This window comes from Peromyscus californicus, unplaced genomic scaffold, assembly GCF_007827085.1.
Source record: "Peromyscus californicus insignis strain IS unplaced genomic scaffold, ASM782708v3 Scaffold_9__1_contigs__length_137607984, whole genome shotgun sequence".
In the NCBI taxonomy this organism is placed as follows: Eukaryota; Metazoa; Chordata; class Mammalia; order Rodentia; family Cricetidae; genus Peromyscus; species Peromyscus californicus.
Window position 1 is genome coordinate 78,033,851 of NW_026294617.1, and position 23,213 is coordinate 78,057,063.

The following is a 23,213-nucleotide window of genomic DNA, read 5'->3' on the forward strand; positions in this document are numbered from 1 at the left end:
TAATAAAACTATATAAAATAAGAGCAATTATCAAGTAAGAATTACATTCACAGCTGGACAGGGGTGGCACATGCCTTTAATCCCAGCACTTGGGAAGCAGAGGCAGGTGGATCTCTATGAGTTTGAGGCCAGCCTGGTCTACAAGGTAAGTTCCAGAACAGCCAAGGCTACATAGAGAAACCCTGTTTCAAAAAAAAAAAAAAAAAAAAAAAAAACAAGAATTATGTTCACAATGTTTAGTCCATATGTATTTGGAAAATTTAGAGAACATATTTATTATCTATCCTACCTTAATGAGTCCAAAGTTTTTTATCTAATACATTTTCTATCATAACTTGTATAGCCATTCTAAAATTATCTCTTTAGACCCAAAAACATCTCCTTAGATAAACAACTTACACTTTTATGTTTTTTGTATCTTATGTAAGTTTTTTTCTGAATTTGGTATCAAGGAAAACTGTGTACTATCTAGTCTTCAGCCCCCATCAGAGACCCAAGATGGATATACTATTACCTGAAAAACAGCAAGTGCAGAGCAAGTAACTTCCAAAACTATAGAAAGAACAGACACGTCTGACTTCCTGAACAGTCACCCAAGTTTCCTCTGTAACATTGGGGCATCCATCTTTGACCTATAGGCCTAAAATATCTGACAGACATTTTTGTGAAGCAGGAAAGTTTAGAAGGACTGTCCTACCTTGTCTTGGCAAACTTCATCAATCGCCTCCTTTTTTTTTTTTTTTTTTTTTTTGGTTTTTCGAGACAGGGTTTCTCTGTGTAGCTTTGCGCCTTTCCTGGAACTCGCTTTGGAGACCAGGCTGGCCTAGAACTCACAGAGATCTGCCTGGCTCTGCCTCCCGAGTGCTGGGATTAAAGGCGTGTGCCACCACCGCCTGGCTCAATCACCTCCTTTTGTGACCTGCTTTTCCACGGCATACTGTTAGTAGTCAAGTCAAGGGCAGTTTCTTGCCCAGTGGCTAACTTTTTCACAATAAAAAGCAAACTCCATATGGAGGTTCTTCAATGCCCATCATCCTTTTTTGAAGTAAATTGGTGCTGACAGGAACAGACATGTCTTACTGCCATGAAAAGCCTTAGGTTATTAAGACATCTTAAATGCATATTCTGTAGGTCTCTGAAGTATTTGAAGACTATCTGTCTATCTAAAATATATCTCTATTTGACCTTGAAAGCATACCTATCATGGTCATAAACTTGATTGTTAGATGACTAACTACTAAACTGTATTTCTTAATTATCCTAAATAGTTTATAACAATAACATTCAAGGACTAGAAATTTACATTACATTGTTAAATGAGCTGCATAGGTACAAAATCTTAAACAAGAATAGGAACATACAGTATTTTCTAACAAAAATAACCTTAAATTTGTATCACTATACAAAAATCTATACCAATGTAAAATATTTGAGGTTAATAGTGACTTTTTAGTTTAAAGTAGATTCAATAATCTACCCTTTTAATGGGCCATTCCTATATCCCCTTTTTTCTTTTCAGAAAGAGATTCTTGAATCTATTCTCCTTTGTTCAGCTTTTTTCCTGACTATGACCAATAAAAACCTGTAACCAACCCTCCTAAATGAGGACAAACATCCATAACCCACCAAATGACCCAAAACCACCCATCCCAACTCTTGGGAATGTGGGCATCATGTTCTCTAGATTGCTTCCTGCTCTCTGGGGGCAATGGCATCTTTAGGGGACCCTGGAAAAATTGAGATAATGGTGAAGTCCTGGGAGAGCTAGCTGTATTATTTTTGTTTGTTTGTTTGTTTGTTTAGTCTATGTCTAATGGAAAAGTGCAGAGCTTATCTGAAGTCCTGCCTGGAGTAGTCTGTGAGGCTAGTCCATCTCAGCTAGCAGCTTTGAAGTTAGTCTAGATGCAGAATTTCTAGGAAACTACAACAGAGGCATCTTGGGAGGCTGGATCACCAAGGCTACTTGTTTTCATTGTTGTTTGGTCCTTTTTTTTCTTTCTGAAAACATACAAACTTCTAAAGGTAACATATTTATTTGCATTAATACAAGTATGGAATATGAAGTGTGTACAAGTCAGCTAAAGTTTTCTTCTGCTCTGTGTTTGAGCAGGTGAAAGGCATCTGTCAGCTTTGTAAGTCCATTTGGACTGTACAACCAAACCTTTATCCATACCATATGAAAGGATAGCATGTAATAAGTCATGAGAACTCTGTAGTCAATAAGATTTATCATGTTTCTTTTTGAAAACACACAAACTTCTAAAGGTAGTATATATCTGTATTAATACAAGTATGGAATGTGCTCTGTGCACAAGTCAACTTGTATGTTCTGTGTTTGAGCAGGTAGAAGCATCTGTCAATTTTATAAGTCCATTTGGACTGTATAGCCAAAATATAATATAAATCTCTATCCAGCCATATGAATGGCATGTAATAATAAATCATGAGAATTCTGTAGTCAACAAGATTTATTATGTCTCATCCAGTCTCAGAGCTGTTCCCATGTTGAGGGATCAGCATATATGTTATCTGTCCTATACTCTTTCTTGATTTCTTTTTTTATGTCTATAGCCAAAAATAGGAAGTCTCCCTCAATCAAATCTGATCTTCATTAATTTTGAAGAGAACCATAACTTTTTGTTTCCCATGGAAACAAAGGCATAACTTCTCTCCCAATGCAACAGATATTCTGAATTCCATTGTGAAGTTAAGACATTCTTAAAATATATAGTTTGGTTTAATTTAGCAGTTTACACAATCCAATGTCTCTCAGCAGCTATTGTTTTTTGCACATTAGCATTTTAAAAAATTCAAAGTCAACAAAGCATCATACAGGATCCAGATACCCTGTGTATTTCCCATCCTTATGTGACTTTTTAAATATTACTTTACTCTTTCTTTAAAGACTATTATTTTTAAACTCTTTTTCTATGATTGTCTATATCCATTTTCTTTTCTTTAGCATTCAAGCACAATTTTTAAAGCATACTGTACTTGTTCAGACATTTTCTGGATCTGGACCTGACTTGCTTCATGTCACAGCATTCTCTGACCACAAGACAAACTTTAAATGACCATGTCAGCACCGGGCGGTGGTGGCGCACGCCTTTAATCCCAGCACTCGGGAGGCAGAGCCAGGCGGATCTCTGTGAGTTCGAGGCCAGCCTGGGCTACCAAGTGAGTTCCAGGACAGGCGCAAAGCTACACAGAGAAACCCTGTCTCGAAAAACCAAAAAAAAAAAAAAAAAAAAAAAAAAAATGACCATGTCAGCTGCTACACAGCTCTGGTGCCTGGTTCCACCCCTCTCAGATCCCTGAAAGTCTAGCCTCATGCTCTGTGAAGTTGCTGTATCCACAATGCAGCAGGCATTTTTACCTAGCAGGCTGGCTGCTCAAGTGCTCTGCTGCGCTTAAAAGAGCCTCACCTCTGTTTGCTGGGCCTACCTGAGAGACGGCTTTCTTAGGCCCTTTCTTAGAATATTTGAGCCCCACATTGGGCTAAAAAAAGTACGTGTAAGCATACTTTTCTTTGGGCCACCAGCTCCCAAATAATGACACTGAGACTTATTATTAATTATGAAAGCTCATCCTATAGCTTAGGCTTTTTCCTAACTAGCTTTTATAACTTAAATTAACCCATTTATACTAATCTACATTCTATCACATGGCATTACTGCTCTTCCATTTTGTACCTTCTGTTTCTTCTCCATGTCTCCTGGCACCTCCCACACATCTTGATTCCTCCTCTTTTTCCTTTTTTCCCTGCCCAGAAGTTCCACATATACCTCCTCCTTAGCTATTGACCATTTAGCTTTTTCTTACACCAATCACAGCAATATATCTTCACACAGTGTACAACAACACACAAAGACATAAGAGATCACCATGGTGGTTGTGATGGTGAGAGCTTGTGGCAAGGGAAGGAATAAGTAGGAGAAGGTGGGGGCAGCAGGAAGGGACAGAAATTGTGTAGATAAAAATTATCAAAGACTTGGACTCACATGGCCAAGTTGAGATGATGAAAAATGGGCTGAGGAGATGGTTCAGTTGGTAAAGCGCTTGCCATTCAGCATGAGGATTTGAGTTCACCCAGAAACCCGAATATAAAGAACTGGATGTAACAATGAATGTCTTATTCCAGAGCTATGGAGGCAGAGACAGGGGGATCCTGGCGCTTGCTGGCCAGCAAGTCTAGCCAAGTTGATGAGCCCCCAGCTCAGTAAGAGACCCTGTCTCAAATGTTAAGGTGGAAAGCAATTGAAGAAGATACCCAGCATCAACATCTAGCCTCTGCACACTTGTGCCGTGCACCCACACATACCACACACACATAAATGTGTATATACACATACAACGTATACACACATAAGAGAAAGATGGTAAGAAGCTAATTACTTAGAAATATATCATGGAAGTGGGGCCGGTAAGCCTGATCAACTGAATGAGTGTATGAGAAAAAAGAAGAATCAAGGTTGGTTCCAAAGTTAACTTATATAACATGCTGTGGGACAAATAATTTGTAGTTCTTCTGTCTCCTCTTCTACCAGCCAGAAATCATGGTATGCACATGGTTATATGCATAAGAGGGTTATGAAAATTGAATTGCTTAATATACATGAGCTGCTTAGTGCAGCTCATGGCACGTAACAAAACTCCTCATCAGCATTTTCTATTAGGAGTAATAGTAGTATGAGCAAATAATTAATACCCATTGGATCAAGCTGTTACAGAGGATGCCTACCTGAAGAATGATGGCCCACAGAAATCAGAACACTAACTGCTAAGCTCCACCTCCAGAGATTCTGCTTGCTTGATTGACAACAGGATCTGTCTGGACTATGGCCTGGGAATCTGTTTTTCCAGAAGCTAGCTCCCCTGAGATAATGGTGCTCAGAAAGGTTTGGGGATCTGTGGAATCTGACTCATTGGGGTTCACATTCCAGCCCTGGCACTCATTAACAGCTTCTTAAACAAGTTTTTATCTTCTACATTTCTATTTTCCTTATTTGTAAACAGGCAGAGAAGGTCAGGGACTATAATTCTGCTGTATTCACTGGGGCTTTTCAATTTTTAAATGAGAAAACACAAATTCAATTAAAAGTGGGGGAGGTAGTGGATTTACTTCTGCTCAAAAGCAAGCCAGAGAATAGACGATGGGGCCATTCCATAGGTGGCTGTCTCTGGCTCCCAGGCTTTCCATGACTACATGTCTGCTGGCTTGTTTGTCTTCACATTCTCACTGTCTTCCTCTTGTCCCATTGACTACTTGTCTTCATTTGGCTCTGTTCTCACCTACAAAGGGCAGGTTACTACATGTGGCAGGGATATTGACCCTGGAGGCCCAAGGTTCCACTTCTTCCAGATCCATAATTCAATAGGCAAAATGGTGTTATCCCTGTCAGCTTTGGTAGAATTATCCAGAAACAGTCCTCATAGGTCAGCTTGGGACATGTTGCCATCCTGATGGCACAGACCAAGTGCCATGGACCCAGATGTATGTTGAGTAAAACTACAATGAAGGAAGATAGAGCTAGCACATTGAGAATAACAGCTGAAGGGTTCCCTTCAGCCTCCTTAGACTCCCTCAGGCCCTCTCACAGTCCTCAGCACCTTACCTGCCCCCCAGGTCCTGTCAACCCCTCCTCAGCTTCCTATGGCAGTCTCACTGCTTCTAGCATTCTCGCAGCCCTCACTTTGATGGTTTTTCAAGGGCAAAATGAGATGTTCTGTGTAGAATTAATTTTCAGTGTGGTGCTCGCCTGTAGATCATGCAGGCTCAGGTCCTTTTTTTCCTCGCTTTATCATTTGAATCCCTCCAAAATGTGTGTGTGTGTGTGTGTGTGTGTGTGTGTGTGTGTGTGTGTGTGTGTGTGTGTGTTTATCTGCTACTTGTCTGCAGGGGCTAAAAACGGGTGTCAGATCTCTTAGAGCTGGAATGACAAGTGCTTGTGAGGTGCCTGATGTGAATACTGGGATGTGAACTCAATCCTCTGGAAAAGCAGCAAGTGTTCTTAACCACTGAGCCATCTCTCCAGCACCCCCTCCCCAACAAAAGATTTTAAGGAGGATGACTTAAGCACAATTTTCAGTTCAACCTCCTGATATTTGGAGCAAATATAAACAGCCGCAACTTTGTGGAATATTCAATTCTTCGCCCTCTTTCAAATGACTGAGAGAGACATAAAAGGTACCAATCTAAGGATTTAAACCTCTGATTTAATCCATTTATAATTACTATGCCATGTTTTAAAGCTATAGGAATCAAAATAAAATCTAAATTTCCTAAGGTGGTACCCTCCCCCCTTAGTGCTAGGAAATCTTTTAAAGTCAATGTTTCCCTGGCTACCCTTGCTAATGTAATGGAAAGGATCCTGATACCAAAGTGTAAGATGAGTTCATCATAGGCAAGTTACTTGAAAACTTAGAATTCTGGGTTTTTTTTAATGATGCTAACAGCATCTGCCCACCATCTCATAGAGAAGTTGTAAGGAACAGAGATAGGTAATATACATAGAACTGCCTAGCAAAATGGACAAATGGAAAAAGAGAAGTGATAAAAGCTTTTATTTCTTTAATTAAGCTCTCTAAGGCTTAATGACAGGGCTGGAGATAGAGAAATAGCTCAGCCATCAAGAGCACTTGCTCTCTCAGAGGAGTAGATTTTAGTTCCCAGCACCCACATCAGGCAGTTCACAACCACCTGTAACTCGAGATCCAGGAGATCCAATGCCTTCTTCTGACCTCTGGGGCACGTGCTCCTACATACATACACATACACACTTACAAGCACATGCACATACACACATTTTCACATGCAAATATGCACACATATACATGCACATAAATAATAAAGTAGATATTTTTGGAAAAAAATAAAAATTAATTTTAAAAAATGACTAAAGAAGTTTCCAGGCTGGTCTGTTCTCATCTATGTTCTGACAGTGCTACCCATATCTGAGATGTGCCCTAATTTATACTTTTTTCCTCTAACAGAACCAGACTTTTTTATGCCCATCAAAATTCCAACCCAGTCATTGCTGCAGGATGTTACTGGACAAGCAAGAAAAGAGAAAGTGAGGTTACCTCATTATTTGATGAGTTCCAAGCCCAAGTCTCAACCTCTTGCCAAGGTAACAGAGACGCTTGGGTAAGTCTCCCAGGGCATTCTGTGCAATTGAAGTCACTGAAGTTCATGCCAGTCCCGTGCTTTCTTTTCTTTAAGGCAAAACCTAAAATATTTTTATAAGTAATAGGCTTCTGCCCCCCTCTGCCATAATAAGTTTCCCCACCAATGCAGTAAGCCAGATCAAGCCAAATTTTAAAAATACAACAACAGGTTTATTGAGAGCAATTCCCAGGAGGGTTCTCTGATCCCAGAGATTGAGGCCAGAGAAGTCACCTCCCCCCAACTAAGGGATGATGACTTGTCTGCTACCAGCTGGGTTTGTGCCCAAGTATGGTCAAAAGCTGGATGCTTAGGCAGGAACTTGGGTGCTGGCAACTTCCGGGGAGGAAGCTGCAATAGTTGCCAAGAATGCGGAACTGGCTTTTAGTGCCTTTCCTTTGTTCAAAGACTGAGCTGGTAGGGTTCGGAGGGGCTGGGAGGCTTTCCAGATCGTGCAGGAGAGAGCTGGAGGCTCCAACTGAACAATAAAGATGTTGTAAGAATTGCATGAGACCATAAATCTTTTGAGTCTTCCCTTGGCCAAGCAGTCATTCCTCTCTGGTGTCCGCAGTGTTTTCTTTAATCAAAAACTCCTCTTTTTACTTTATCAATTTTTCTGCTCTACAAAGGTGGAAGATACTGTTGGGGGGAAAGTGAACACATCTTCCATTGCATCTGCTGCTATTTATAACGCAAATGCATCCCCTTTCGGGTTCCACCTTCTCCCACCGACAGTGAAGTTTGGAGTGCTTAAAGAAGGACACACCTATGCGACCATTGTGAAGCTCAAGAACGTTGGTGTGGACTTCTGCAGGTGAGGCTCTTGTACCCATTTCTGCAGGTGAGGCTCTTGTACCCATTTCACAAAACCCCCAGAGACCACCAAGGAGCCAGTTTCCAAGGCAAGCACAAAAGAATCTTTTTATTGTCAGGCTCAACCTGGGGCATCGCCGGGCAGATGGAGGGAAATGCAGTGGTGGCAGTGGGCCCAGGGGTAAAGAGTTTTTTATAGGGAAAAACCGCAAGCCAGGAATTACATGCTTTGGCAACTTGGGATTCGGTAGAAAGGATATGGGGCAAGGTGATTTTTTGAAACTATTGGTCTAGACTTTGGGCACAAAACCACATTTGAAATCACTGGGTTAGACATTTTGGTGGGAAACCACAACTTGCTCAGCAGGATTATCTGGACTGCTCAGCAGGATTATCTGGATATCTTCAAGGGCCATAAACCACAGACAGAATGTCTGCAGAAGCATACTGCTCTGTATCTGTTCGAGTTGTCATGGCACATTCCTGAGGTCTTTCCTGGAACTGAGTACAACAGGTGTTCTAAGATGGTGGCCCTACCCTAAGATGAGGTCTGTATTGCCTTCACAAGGCAAAGGTACCAAGTGCCTGCCCATGTTCCTCCAGAGATTGTCTTGTCCATATCAATGATCATTTGCCAAACAATAATGCCATCTTGACTCCTGAATAATCACATGGTTCACTCCTTTATCCATTCATTCATTCTTCAACACATCAATATTGCCTGGGCTCTGATAATGTGATAGCTGCTTTCATGCTTTCTGCATATCATTACTCATGCTTCAGCAGAGGCCACTCACTCAACTCTAGATCTGACCTAGCAAAAAACAAATAATTTGTACAAGCACTTCAATAATTAATACACAGAACCTGAAAGCATATATATGTCCATTCTGGGTTGATTTTGAGTTGTGGACTTAAATGCAACTCCATTTTCATTCTGTTGCATGTAGAAATCCAGTTTTGCAGCACCACTTGTTTAAGAGATTGTGGTTTCCTCTTTGTGTTTTTGGAGCCTATTTGAAAGTTGCTTGGCATATGTATGCATGTATGTATTTACTTATGGGCTCTGTTCTATCCAACTGATCTTCATGTCTGTCAGATTTTATGTCTGCGTCATGCTGTTTTGATTGTTGTAGCTTTCTAACAGCTTTAAATCAGGACATGTGATGTTCCAACTTTGTTTTCCTTCCTGGGAATTATTTTGGCTATTAAGCATCTCTTATGGTTTCATACAAATTTAGGATATTGTTTCCCAATTTCTGTGTCCTAGTTAGGGTTACTTTGCTATGATCAAACACCGTAATCAAAAGCAAGTTGGGGAGGAAAGGGTTTATTTGGCTTATACTTCATCCTCATAGTCCATCACTGAAGAAGGTCAGGGCAGGAACTCAAACAGGGCAGGAACCTGGAAGCAGGAACTGATGCAGAGGCCATGGAGGGGTGCTGCTTACTGGGTTTCTTTTCAAGGCTTACTCAACCTGCTTTCCTATAGAATCCAGGTCCACAGCCCAGGAATGGAACCACACACAATGGGCTGGGCCCTCCCGCATCAATCACTAATTAAGTAAATGTCTTACAGCCAGATCTTATGGAGACATTTTCTTTCTTTTTTTTTTAAAGATTTATTTACTTATTATGTATACAGAAGAGGGAGCCAGATCTCATTACAGATGGTTGTGATTTATTTACTTATTATGTATACAGAAGAGGGAGCCAGATCTCATTACAGATGGTTGTGAGCCACCATGTGGGTGCTGGGAATCGAACTCAGGACCTCTAGAAGAGCAGTCAGTGCTCTTAACCTCTGAGCCATCTCTCCAGCCCAACATTTTCTTAATTAAGTTTCCTTCCCTTCCATTGACTGTAGCTTGTGTCAAGTTGACATCAAACTAGCCAGCACAGTCTATAGAGAGCCATTGGCCTTTGGAGGAGTTTTATGGACATTTCACGTTTGGTTTTGCTTTTTTGGAGGCAAACTCTCACTATCTAACACTGGCCGGCCTTGAATGCACAGCAATCCTCTTGCTTCAGCTTCTCAAGTGCTGCCTCACCTTGTTTATTATGGGTGTTCTAATAGTTTTCTTCCGATCCGTGGACACAGGGCATCTCTGCAGTCACATGTTTTCTTCCGTGTCTTTCAGTGTTTTATGGCTCTGAATAGATTGATATTTCCTTGATTAAGTGTATGATTTTTTCAATGCTACCTTATGTGAAATTATCTTCTCAATATTTTAGCTACTGTTTTGTAATATAAAAATGCTATCGATTTTTGAAGATTGACCTTGTGCCCCAAAATTCCAGGCAATTTGTTAGGTCTAACAGCTTTCCTTTTATAATATCTGGCTTTTATGTGAAGAGGTAACTTAACTTTCCCCTTTCCAATCTGGATATCTTTTCTTTTTCTCATCTGATGGCTAATTTAGTGCTTTTATGCCATGGGCAACAGCAGTGGTGGAAGTGAGCACATTTTCCTTTCACCAGCTCTCAAGAGGAAAGATGTCATCTCTGGGTTTCTCATGGGAGTCCTTATTATGTCATGTACTTCCCCTCTACGACTGAACTGTTCAGAGTCTGTAATTAGGTCAATACATTTCAGCCTTTGTCAGAAGCTTTATTTATCAGTTGAGGCTTATAAGTATTATCTGCAAGTCTGTAAGTGTATTACGTTGATTTGTACACATGCAATTAACTTGCATTTGGTCCTGATACTTAGCATGTCTAATGTATTAGGGATTTTTTGTGTCAATGTCCATCAATAATGTGTAGTCTTCTTGTGATTTTTTTCTGGCTTAACTATAAGGTGATGCTAGGCTGATGTTGAAGTTGGAATGAGTGAATTTTACATTTTGAGATGACCGTGAGCCTACGGGGACCAGTGGCAGAATGCTTTGACTTAAAAGTGATTTAGGGTTCAGATTGACAGGGAGTATACTTGCAATGGTTAATCTACTTTGTCAACCTGATTCTGTACAGAGAGAGTCATGGAGGAGGCACATACTTCTGGGCACGTCTGTGAAAGCATTTCCTAGAGGGAAGACCACACTGGATGTGGGCAGGCTCCTCCACTGACTAAAAAGGACAGAAAAGGAGAAAGCAAAGTGAGCGCGAGCACTCATCTCTCTTTTTCCCAAGGATGCAATGTAACCAGCCGACTCATAGCCATGCCTTCTGTGCTGGGATGGACTGACTGCCCATCCCTGAAGTGCAAACCAGAATAAACTTTGCTCCTTTAGGTTTCTTCTGTCAAGTATGTTGTCATGAGAAAAGTAGCTAAAATGGGAAGTCTTGTATCCATTATCCAGTCTCTAAGTATTATTAGTCTGCCCAGGTGTTCTATTTCTTCTTGACCTATGTGATAAGTTGTATATTTAAAGGAATATATCCATTTCATATGAGTTATTCTATTTGGTGGTATAAAACTGTTCATTTTAATCCTTTGTGACAGTTTTTATTTTTGAGGTATCATAAATTTTGTCTTTCTTTTCTCTAGTTTTCTTTGGCTGGCTGAGAGCTAATACAGTTCCTTTTTTTTTAAGTCAAATCTCAGTTTTATTGACTCTGTTCTCTTATTTATGTAGTTTGTCATGTTGATATATTTCTGCTCTGGTTTTTATTCTTTCCTTCCTTCTGCAAATCCGGGTTAGACTTACCCCTTTTTCTAGTTCCTTGATGTATAGTATTGGACTATCTCTTTGAAATCTTTTTCTGTTTTAGTTGTTGTGTGACACTATTCCTGAGGAGACATGAACAAATGTCCACTTGTCCCAGAGATGGAATCAATGAGGGACCAGAGTAAGGATATGACCAAAGTCTGCTCTGGTGAACCAGTGAGCTTCACTGAGGTTCCTTACAGGAATATAGGTGAGGGGTCACTTACAGGAGCAGAAATAACTTGAAGACAGCTGCATCACCAAAGCCCACCCCAGCATGGGTGACAGCTCACAAGAGCTGGAGACTTGGAGCACTCTGCACAGACTGCAGGTAGCTCAACAGGTTGGAGAGCATCTCCTTCGGGTCTGAACCTCTTCCAAGCAATTCACCTGATCTCTGCCCCTCCCAGGTGCCTTGGCTGGTCTGAGCCTCTTCTAGTCAGCTTAGCTTGTCTGGAGGCGTCTCTTAGAAGTCCTTACTGATTGTATGTATGGGGAGGGGGTGGTCTAGTAAATCTAGTCAGTTTTAGGAACTTCTGGTAGCTTTTGAGTCATTACTTCCTGTGTCGTAAGCAGCTTCCCAGCAGGATGAAATATTTCGTCTCCCCTTAGACCTCCTCCTAAGGAGCTTCCTCCAAGATGGAGGCTTTTATCTGGGAGGAGATTGGTGCACAGTAACAATGCAGACATTTATTGGGATAAACTTCCCTCTTGGAGTTTCTCCCCCTGTACCTCACACGGTATGTCTGGGTTTGACTCCTTTCAACCTGCTTTCTAATCTCTTTTGATTTTTCCTTTCATCCATTCGTTGTTTGTTCAGGAGCATGGGGCTTAATATCCACATAATTTTGTAAGATTCTTTCTGTAATTGAGTTACAGTTTCAGGCTATTGGTGTCTGAAATGATACTAGACATTATTGTAATCATCTACATTTTAAAGGAATTGTTTTGTGACTCATTTGATCTATCCTGGCAAATGTTCCGTGTGCATTAGAGATGAACTTATAGTCAGTTTTTGGATAGAAGTGTATGTAGTATATGTCTGCTAGGTCCATTTTGTCGAAGACTGAACTCATGTCTAGGGCTTTTTATTATTTATCTCTCTAGTTGATCTACTCATTGTAGAAAATGGTACTGAATTGCTCCTTATTTTCCCTTTATTTTTATTACACAAGTTTTCCTTGTGTACTTGGGCGCTCTGATATTTGATATTTATATGTGTAATATGTCAATCATGAACTTTTGCTAGTCAATGAGAATAGAAAACACAATGAGTAAAGAAATTCCACTCGGTGCCTCAGAAATCAGACAGGTTGTAGAGTTGTATTTTAAATAATTGCCCACCATCAAATTAGATTACTTCCTGATGAGCTCGCCTTTCTTTTCTCCCATGATTTTTGTCTTGAAATGAGTCTTCAAGTCCTATGTGTGAGTGCAGCCCTCTCTGCAGTCTTTTGGTTAGCAGGTTAGCATTTGCATGAAAAGTCCTTTCACTTTCAGCCTGGTGTGCCCTGAAGGGGATTGCTCACAGGCAGCAGGGGGGTGGATCTTATTTCTTGTTTATCTTTTGTGTGTGTGTGTGTGTCTGTGTGTGTGTGTGTGTGTGTGTGTTTTGAGACAGTGTTTCTCTGTGTAGCTTTGGTTCCTGTCTTGGAACTCACTGTGTAGTCCAGGCTGGCCTCGAACTCACAGAGAGCTGCCTGACTCTGCCTCCTGAGTGCTGGGTTTAAAGGCATGTGCCACCGCTGCCCGGCCTCTTGTTTACTTTTTAATCTATTCTACCACTTGATGTCTTCTGACTAGGAAATTTAAACCTGTCACGGCAACATGTGTAGTGACAGTGTTGCCATTTAATTTTTGGTTTTCTGGCTTTTTTTTTTTTTTTTTTTTTTTTGGTTTTTCGAGACAGGGTTTCTCGGTGTAGCTTTGCGCCTTTCCTGGAACTCACTTGGTAGTCCAGGCTGGCCTCGAACTCACAGAGATCCGCCTGGCTCTGCCTCCCGAGTGCTGGGATTAAAGGCGTGCACCACCACCGCCCGGCGGTTTTCTGGCTTTTTAATCTCTTATTTTCTACCTCTGCGGTTTAATACATTTAAGTATTCCTCTCCTACTATCATTTATATGCTCCTTTTTAAAAATCAAACTGTTTATGGTTGCTTTTTGTTATTTGGTAGCATTTGACACACAGGCTTTGATCCTCAGAATACCCTGGATTTAACAGGAAAAAAAAAAAATGTTTCAGTGAACTTTTGTTGTAGAAGCATCTCAGCTGTCAAAATTTGGACTGTAAAAAATATATGCAAAACATCCTTTTCTGAAACACTTCATTTTGAACAAAGCACTGAACTACACAAATGTAGAATGAAAACAACATGTGAACTCCACCAAAAGTGGTCATCATAAAAGGTGTAAAAGTCACCTAACTTCACTAGGCACTGTTTGCTTTTTAAACAAGAATTAATAGGAAATATTGCTCACAAACAATATCCCAGCTCTATGGCAGGCTTCCAAAAGTCTTTAACTCCATGCTTTGGTAGTGATGAGATGAGTAGCATGATCAGAAATGGGACCTGAGTCCTCCACTACTGTAGTAGGGAGAAGGACCCTGTCTGAGCAGCTCTCCAGCCCCCACCACCTCTTCAGTATCATCTGCTGTAATATCCCCAGTCACCATAGCCTCGATCCTGTCCTGTCATAATCCCAGCAGTGTGAGCTACACAAAATAAACTCTGATTCTACATACATCAAGCTCCATTCCATTAGCACGTTCTTTAGCTTTCTTGGCGCCATCTACATTTCAAGATATACAGAGACAAATCCTCTCAAAAGTCTGGCCTGCCCATATACAAGAGACACAGAGGCAATGGGGCTGTGACGTACATGCTCAACCCAAACACTCCAAGACCACAGCTGCAGTCAGGTTTTACCCAGTCCCCAACAAGGTGCATTTGAGAAGGCACATGAGAATGACTGTGCTGTACTTCACTGATCTCAGCTCTAAGACCTGTCCCAGTTCATCTAATCACCTATGGGAGTGGGACTGAGATTGTATAATGTCTTAGAGAACTTGTGGACCTAGACCTAGATTCAAATCTGGACCTGGACTTTTGATTAAAATGCCTGGAATCTTCCTTGGAGAGGCATTTTGTGTAGAATTCCCCAAATGCCCACAAACACTTCACTCTAGAAGCAGAGAGATTTGTGCTCTGGTTGCTGCTTAGTAATAAGCATCTTAACTCACAGTTCAGTTTATACATGGATCTGAAAATATACCTGGTATTTTCTAGACCCAAACCAAAGGAATCTTTGAGCCTTCTGAGACCTTATATATAATGGAATTGAACAATCTGCTTCAAGGTCTTGTGGGCTAGAATGAAGATAGGGCTCAGACTTCTTGGGCACCAACCAGGTCATTGCTATCACTAACATGTCTAGAGACTTCACGTTATTGTGGTCACCGCAGCCACATGGGAGTTTAGTCATTTACATTTGATCATTATACCATAAATCTATGCCAAGGCCACTCCAAATTACAGAGTCTTCAGTTCTGTTCTGAATTGAGCTGAAGCACAATGTGTGTGGTGGAAAGGTTTCCATCAAAATGAAATAAATATTTCAGTTGCAGAGTTATTCTTATATAATAACAAACCCTTTGAAAATGTTTATGAATCTGGAATGGAAATGAAATATAGTAAAATGGCAGAAGCGCCCAGTTCGAAAGATTATTTTCAACCTTTAGTTGAGGCAAACCCCAACTTCAGGGATGTTGGCTCCCCAAGAAACAACATAGTGACGGGACTCAGAGTACCAGTTAAGACCCATTTTTTTCCAGGTTGTTACCAATGAAGCGGGTGGGAGGGAACAGAGAGTTAACACTAAACTAGTCAAACCTGTTTATGTAGATCCTGTCTCTCCAGCAGAGTTCTGGTTGTAGAGATTTCACTCCACTGCTTGTTCAATTCAGCTATGATGGCTGGACGGCAGAGCTGATGGGAGGCGTGGGTGGGAGTCAGTGTGGAGGGAGGCTTTCCTTTGCAGAGTACTCCAGGCCTTTCATCCCCAGGCAGAACCCACAGACCACAAGCAGGGAAAGAGAGCAACAAGCAGCGTGTGTGGACAAAGAACTTCTCAAGCCCTTCATCATCTTCTGATCTCCTTTGGTCCCTCCTCTCCCCAAGCATGCAAACCCCACACCAAGTCAGAGGCAGCCTGGCTCCCATGCTTTGCTGTTTCCCCAAAGTGCTGTAATTCTGCAGCTGCACAACCTGGCTGTCAGCATGCACATTAACACTGACAGCTCCACTGCAAAGCACACATGGCCAAACACTGGCAGTGCTCTGCCCGGGCCCATCAGCAACCGGTAACGAAGGGTGGGAGTGTAGGTGGGAGGCCACTTCATGCTGAGGAGAGCTGTTGTGAAATGAGTGGGTCCTGAATTTTTCTCTCAGTGGAATAGTAAGGTCTTCGGGTGTTTGTCGATGGCACGGACTGCCTGGCTTCTGGTTTAACGCCTTCCTGACTTCGTAGCGCCCAAGTTTCTTCACTGCTTATTTTTATAATCTCCCATTTCTCTTCCTGGTAGGTTTAGAGTGAAGCAGCCCCCACCCAGCACTGGACTGAAAGTGTCGTATAAACCTGGGCCTGTAAGTCCACCTGTTATCAAGTGTGTGTGTGTGTGTGTGTGTGTGTGTGTGTGTGTGTGTGTGTGTGTGTGTGCGCACGTGTGCATGTGTGTGTGTGTTGCATGCGCACATGTGAATATGTATTTTCCCATTGCAGTTGCCTTTTATATCATTCTGATACCCAGTTTAAATCCTGAGTGGGTCTAATTTTTCTAGTTTCATAAGGAAGAGACTCCCTAGATTGGTCCCCATGTGGCTCCATGTCATTATTCCATGTAAGAACCATGACAAAAATGCTATGAGTAAAGAGTTTAACTTCAGCTGGAAACACTTGGGAAGCTCCCCTCGCTCATCCCAGGAGTACAATTATGTACAGTCACATGCATATGACCTGTGTAAAAACTGAATTCTTAGGGAGTGGAGACTTGGTTGGGTGGTTAAGAGTGAATGCTACTCTTGCAGAGGACCCAGGATTGGTTCCCAGTACTTACCTGGCAGCTCACAACCACCTGTAAGTCTAGTTCCAGGGGATCCAACAGTCTCCTCTGATCTCCACAGACACTGCATGGATGTACACAGACGTACATGCAGAAAAACACACATATACACACACATACACATACACATACACATAAAATAAAACAAATAAAACAAAATTATTTTAAATAGAATCCTTCTGAAAAGTGACATGTCCTCCATGAAAACAATCATCCTGTTCTTTCTTACTTTATAAAAATCTGGTTTGCTTTCCCATGTTTTCCAGAGAATATTATCTAACAAAATAATAGGAAGTCATTATTTTATTAAAGTCATCAGCTGTTTTATTTCTCCAAAACTCTAAATACACAAATTTAAAAATGTCAAACTGTAAAACAAGAAATGTGGGACTATGCCAAGGAACTGTCACATTTGGTTACATGAAAAAAAGTATTGTTTTGTGTATCTTTCTTCAGTGTTCTCAACATGAAAGATGAATGTTTGAGGTGATGGATATGCTAATTACCTAGGATGAGCATCACTAATTGTGTATACATGTCCAAACATCACATCACAATTTGTAATTATGGACACCTCTGTGTCTCAATTAAAGATAAACACTGTAAGAGAAATGAAAATCAAAAATTAAACCGAATCCCATCTGAATTTGCTGTATTCTGAACAATGGGGTGTTTAGTTTAAAAAGGTGAATATTAATTTTTATTCCCTCTTACTTTAATGATATAAATTTAGAAGTGTTATGGAAAATAAACAGAAGTTTATCCCACGTTATAATTTAACCATACTTGTAAGCACATCACAGCGCTGCTTCACCAGCCCTTACATCTCCCGGCAAATGCCGAGCTCCTGTCATACTCACCCTAGAGCCAGGACACAGAGAGGATGTTAAAAATGGCATCCAGGCACCTAATGGGGTCAGGCAGATAGCAGGAACTTAGACAGGTATGACCAGAATGAAGTAGGAACTCCAGTGGGCTCATGAACCATCAGGCACAGAAGTGAGGGTGTGTAGGCTCAGGAGAACAGGCAGCAAGGGTATGTGGTCCCACAGCAAGCAAAGGGAAGCCACTAAAGCAGCCACACTTGTTACAGACATAGAGGGATCAACTTAGTGTACCACAGAGCCCATCGGCTTGTGATGACTGCTTTGTACTAGGCAAGGCTGGGTGTCAATGCTCTGAGCCTTGTTTCCATCATTTGTAGAGGAGGGCTTGTAGACCAGAAGTTCTCAGCCCACTCCTAGTTTGCATATCTCACAACCTATAGCAAAATATCAGGGCACAGGCTGAAGCTTTAAAGAAGATATGAAGATTTTGAAGATATACCAATGTTGACATTATATCCACGACTCCATGCCTATTTATTTCTCTGAAATAACTCACCACCATATGATGTCAAGATTTCAGAATCCTGGGGCCAGTGAGATGACTCAGCAGGTTAAGGTGCCTGCCACCAAGCCTCACAATCTGAGTTTGATCTCCAGACCCCATGTGGTAAAAATAGAGAACCAACTCCTGAAAGTTGTCCTCTGACCTCCACACACACCTCTGATGGCAAACATTTGTGTCCAAGCCTGTGCACTCATAGCCCCGAAGTAAACACATAAAGATGTCAGATTCTTCACAACATCAAAAGAATATCAAAGCAAGCCCTTCTTCTACTGTTCTGAGAAGTTATTAATCTCATTTTAATCTAAAGAACAGGTCATTCTAACAGCTAAGTGACTGCTGGATCAACCTTTATAACTAGTAAAAACTCAGTGTGCATTCTTTGAAGCTCACCATACTATAAGAGTATTTCTTTCCCCTTTTTGACAGTAGGTTTTGGCTCTGACAAAAACTATAATCTATAGTCTTCTGTCTATGTAAATCTAACCACTGTTCAGCTTGGTTAGTTGCCAGCGCTAAATAAATGTGCTCTAAGCCTGGGTAAACTGCACTGTGGCATTACTCCAACTCTCCTGTGGAATTTCATCACTACTCAGTCCTTCTGATTGTTGGGCTTGGAGGACCAAGTCTGGGACTCTCAGAAACAATCTCGGGATCTGCTCCAGCATGCTCACACATATACTGTTGAAAAAAAAAAATGGAAACATTTTTCAATTCTATTATTTATAAAACTGTATTTTAAATTTCCATTTGTATCTAATTGCTCTCCATGTGGTAGTGTGTGATTTATTTTTTCCAGATAACTGTTCCCACGTCTGCTTTTTAGCCCACCTCCTGGAGAGGCAGCTTAGAAACATAAACATCTCTCCCTCTCCTGGCTAGTGTGCCTTCCAAGAACAAGGCAAGCAGCCCAATGCTTTGTTGCGACTATATATTGGATTTCTTCTTTGTTGGTACAAACCTCTTCCTTGCTTTTAGACCTAGGCAGCTTGGCATCTACACTTATTCTGTCTCCCTCTACTGGCCCTGTCACTCTACACATCCTATATTATAATCCTAGAGACCAAGTAGCAGGAGAGTCATCATGTTTCTTATATTACATCTATATTTATCTTGGATAAAATTTACCTTTATCAGCCAGCAGACAGAAACTAATAACCAACACTCAAGAAATAGTATGGATATAAGGACATGACTTAAGGTTCACGGATCAGAAATTGAATTGTGGATCTTAGTAATGAGATCTAAGTCAAGAAGTCAGAGTCAGAGATAGAAAAATTTCAAGTGTCCTCTACACATAGCTAATGTTTGAGAATATGAGAAAGAGAAATTTGGCATCTGTTTAGGAAGCATGAGGAAAAGAGCCAATAGAGTTGGAAGAAGAAATCAGGAGGAAAAAATTATGGGTATTGCAGTAGTTTCCTTTCCCTGCCAACATTCTGTCATTTAACCCTCTCTGAGCCCCGAACAGCACCTGGCTTGTGCCTTTGTGTCAGTCAGTCTAAAAAAAAAACAAGGTTTATTCTGGCTCACAGCTTCAGAGGTGTCACTTTGTCATCACGTAGTGCTGTGTTTCGGGGGTCTGTGGAATATCAGGGCAGGGGTACATGTGAGAGCAAAGCTGCTTTCTTTATGGCTTCCCAGAAGCACAGGAAGAGAGGAGGGGCCAAGGGCATACCCTCATCGACCTCTTTTTCTTGCACTAAGCCCACACCAGCTCTTGAGAGTACAACAGGCTGACACCAAACTTCTAGTATATGGCCTTTGGGGATGTTTCAGACTCAAACTCCAATACACTTCAGAAGTTTGTCTTCAGTCCAATTTATTTACTGGAATTCTACACTGTTCTACCTAATTAAAACATGTTCCCTGACCCACACAGCTGGGTTATAGAAACGAGCCCACTGGGGTGACAGGGAATAAAGAAAGGATAGACACACAGACACACATACAGAAAAGCCGGGATCAGGTGGGCCATCGTGGTGGAGATGGCAGCACCAATAGCCTGGAACACACAGCACATTTATCTATACATCTGAATGGAAGAGGAAGGGTTATTGTATATAGTTGAATAAGGAGGTAGATTTAGCTAATCTTGGTTTTGAGGTCTCTACAGTAAACATCCTGGAAAAGGAAGCTGCTGCAGATGCCTTCTACACCTGCTGTCAACATTCACACACCCACCAAAGGTCACCAAAAGGCTTTGCCATTCCAATGGGTCTGAGGCCTTGGGGTCTTGAGATGGGCACACTCATGGCAATGATACGCATTTACTCAGGACTTCATTCAGTCCTCATACATAATGCTTATATTTATTAGTGCCAAATTCATGGATGCGAAAACTAAAGTTTAGAGACTATAGGTATATTGTCCAAACTGGTTGTAAACTGGAATTTGATGTCTTACAGGTGGCTGCTGGTTTGCATGCAGAGCTCAAGGTAGAGCTATTTGCCATGGCTGTTGGAGAAGATGGTGCCAAGGGGTCAGCACACATCTCCCACAATATTGAGATCATAACAGAGCATGACATTCTATTCTTACCTGTGGAAGCAAATATCCTTTAAAGCTCACTTTTTGTAACTATGCATAGTGCAGAAATAGTGAAATGAGTTAGAAAAACATAAAAGACAAAATGTCCATTAGTTCTTCACTAGGCCAAGAACTATACATAGGATGGCAATAGCAGATTGGGGGGGGGGCATGAAAGGATGATGTGGGGTAAGAAATAGCAAAAGCCAAAGTGAAACTTATTAGGATGGATGTAAAGACATGACCTAAGTCCCCTTTAGAGTCAGAAACCAAACTGCAGCTCTTAGTAATGAGATCTCAGCCAAAATGCAGGAGCTGGCAATAGAAAAATTTCTCTATCCTCTCTATTCTCTATTCTCTATCCTCTGCACATAGCTGATGTTTGAGGGCATGGGAAAGAGAAATTTGGGATCTGTTTAGGGAGCAGGAGTAAAGGAGTCCAAAGGAACCAGGTACTGTTACCATAATGATACTACAGAGAGGAAGACATTTTGTTTAGCGTATTGTTTCTAGGCTTGAGAACAGCAAAGGGAAGCATTTGAAACATGACTAAAAGTAACTAAATGGCCCTATCCTACAGACAGGAGAGGACTCGAGAGCAGAGATGAAGGGCTAGCCTTGCTGAGGGAGGATGAAGAGTTGAGGATCGAGATGAAGTGAAAGTGGGGGGATGCACTGAACAAGCTTTGTTTCAGTAGAAATGTAAGTGAATTCATCTGTCCATCTATTCTATTAGATGTCTCTAATAGGCAGCCACTGTGTCCACTTATCAGTTAGACACACACAGACAAGAAAATGGTTTGAATGATTGAATTTATTTCCTAAAGATGGCTCACAGCCAGTGTCCCAAAACCAAGACCCATTCCCTACCCTAACTGCATGAAATCACCTTGTTGATAAGGTCTGGGGACTGGTGGTGATGGTCTCTCATAGACTTTGGGAGAAAAACAATGTCTCAGGACAATTGGGAGAAAAATCACACTGTGGAGAAAAGAAGTTGTGCTAAAACACAAGGATCCAACTCTTGATGGATGATGGCATTCTGTATGCTGTGAAAATGTGTTACTCTGATTGGTTGATAAATAAAGCTGTTTGGCCAATGGTGAGGCAGAATAAGGTTAGGCGGGACATTCTAAAGAGAGAGGAAGGAAGAAGACAGAATGGGATAGATGCTGCTAGCGGCTGTCAGAAGCAGGATGTAAAGGTACCTACAAGTAAGCCACGAGGCAAAGTATTGATTTATAGAAATGGGTTAATTTAAGATATAAGAACTAACTAGTGAGAAGCCTCAGCCATTAGGCTATATCATTTGTAAATAAACCTCTGTGTGTTTACTTGGGTCTGAGCGGTTGCAGGACCAGGCGGGACACAGGAATTTTTTTTTTTTTTTTTTTATTAATTTATTTTGCAATACAATTCAGTTCTACATATCAGCCACGGATTCCCTTGTTCTCCCCCCTCCCGTCCCCCTCACCTTCCCCCCAACCCCCCCCCCCCATTCCCATCTCCTCCAGGGCAAAGCCTTCCCCACAGACTGAGGTCAACCTGGTAGACTCAGTCCAGGTAGGTCTAGTCCCCTCCTCCCAGGCCGAGCCAAACAATCCTGCATAGGCCCCAGGTTTCAAACAGCCAACTCATGCAATGAGCACAAGATCTGGTCCCACTGCCTGGATGCCTCCCAAACAGATCAAGCCAATCAACTGTCTCATCCATTCAGAGGGCCTGATCCAGTGGGGACCCCTCAGCCATTGGTTCATAGTTCATGTGTTTCCATTCATTTGGCTATTTGTCCCTGTGCTTTATCCAACCTTGGTCTCAACAATTCTCGCTCATATAAACCCTCCTCATTCTCGCTAATTGGACTCCCAGAGATCCACCCGGGGCCTAGTCATGGATCTCTGCATCTAGATCCCTCAGTAGTTGGATGAGGTTTCTAGCACAACAATTAGGGTGTTTGGCCATCCCATCACCAGAGTAGGTCAGTTCGGGCTGTCTCTCGACCACTGCCAGCAGTCTGTTGTGTGGGTATCTTTGTGGATTTCTGTGGGCCTCTCTAGCACTTTGCTTCTTCCTATTCTCATGTGGTCTTTATTTACCATGGTCTCCTATTCCTTGTTCTCCCTCTCTGTTGTTGATCCAGCTGGGATCTCCCGCTCCCCCAAGCTCTCTTTCCCTCAACCCTCGCCTTTCATTACCCCCACTCATGTCCAGGCTGTTCATGTAGATCTCATTCCATTTCTCTGTCATTGGGTGATCCCTGTATCTTTCTTGGGGTCCTGTTTTCCAGGTAGCCTCCCTGGTGATGTGAGTAGCAGACAAGTCATCCTTGTTTCATGTCTAGTATCTTGCTATGAGTGAGTACATACCATGTTTGTCTTTCTGAGTCTGGGTTACCTCACTCAGGATGATTTTTTCTAGATCCATCCATTTGCCTGCAAACCTCATGATGCCATTGTTTTTCTCTGCTGAGTAGTATTCCATTGTGTATATGTACCAGGGACACAGGAATTTTATAAGTGGCTGTGGGACCTTGGTGCCAGGCGAGCAC

General features: G+C 41.7%; 1 protein-coding gene across 1 annotated transcript in view; it reads left to right on the forward strand.

Annotated features, from left to right (window-relative positions):
* The window catches only part of Spag17 (sperm associated antigen 17), a 234,269-nt gene that overhangs the window by 200,953 nt on the left and 10,103 nt on the right, over window positions 1-23,213 (forward strand). Inside the window, exons 44-47 of the mRNA XM_052731519.1 lie at window positions 6,994-7,130; window positions 7,795-7,979; window positions 16,211-16,271; window positions 20,545-20,689. Of these exons, the coding sequence (XP_052587479.1) occupies window positions 6,994-7,130; window positions 7,795-7,979; window positions 16,211-16,271; window positions 20,545-20,689 (528 nt within the window). The remainder of the gene's footprint in view (window positions 1-6,993; window positions 7,131-7,794; window positions 7,980-16,210; window positions 16,272-20,544; window positions 20,690-23,213) is intronic.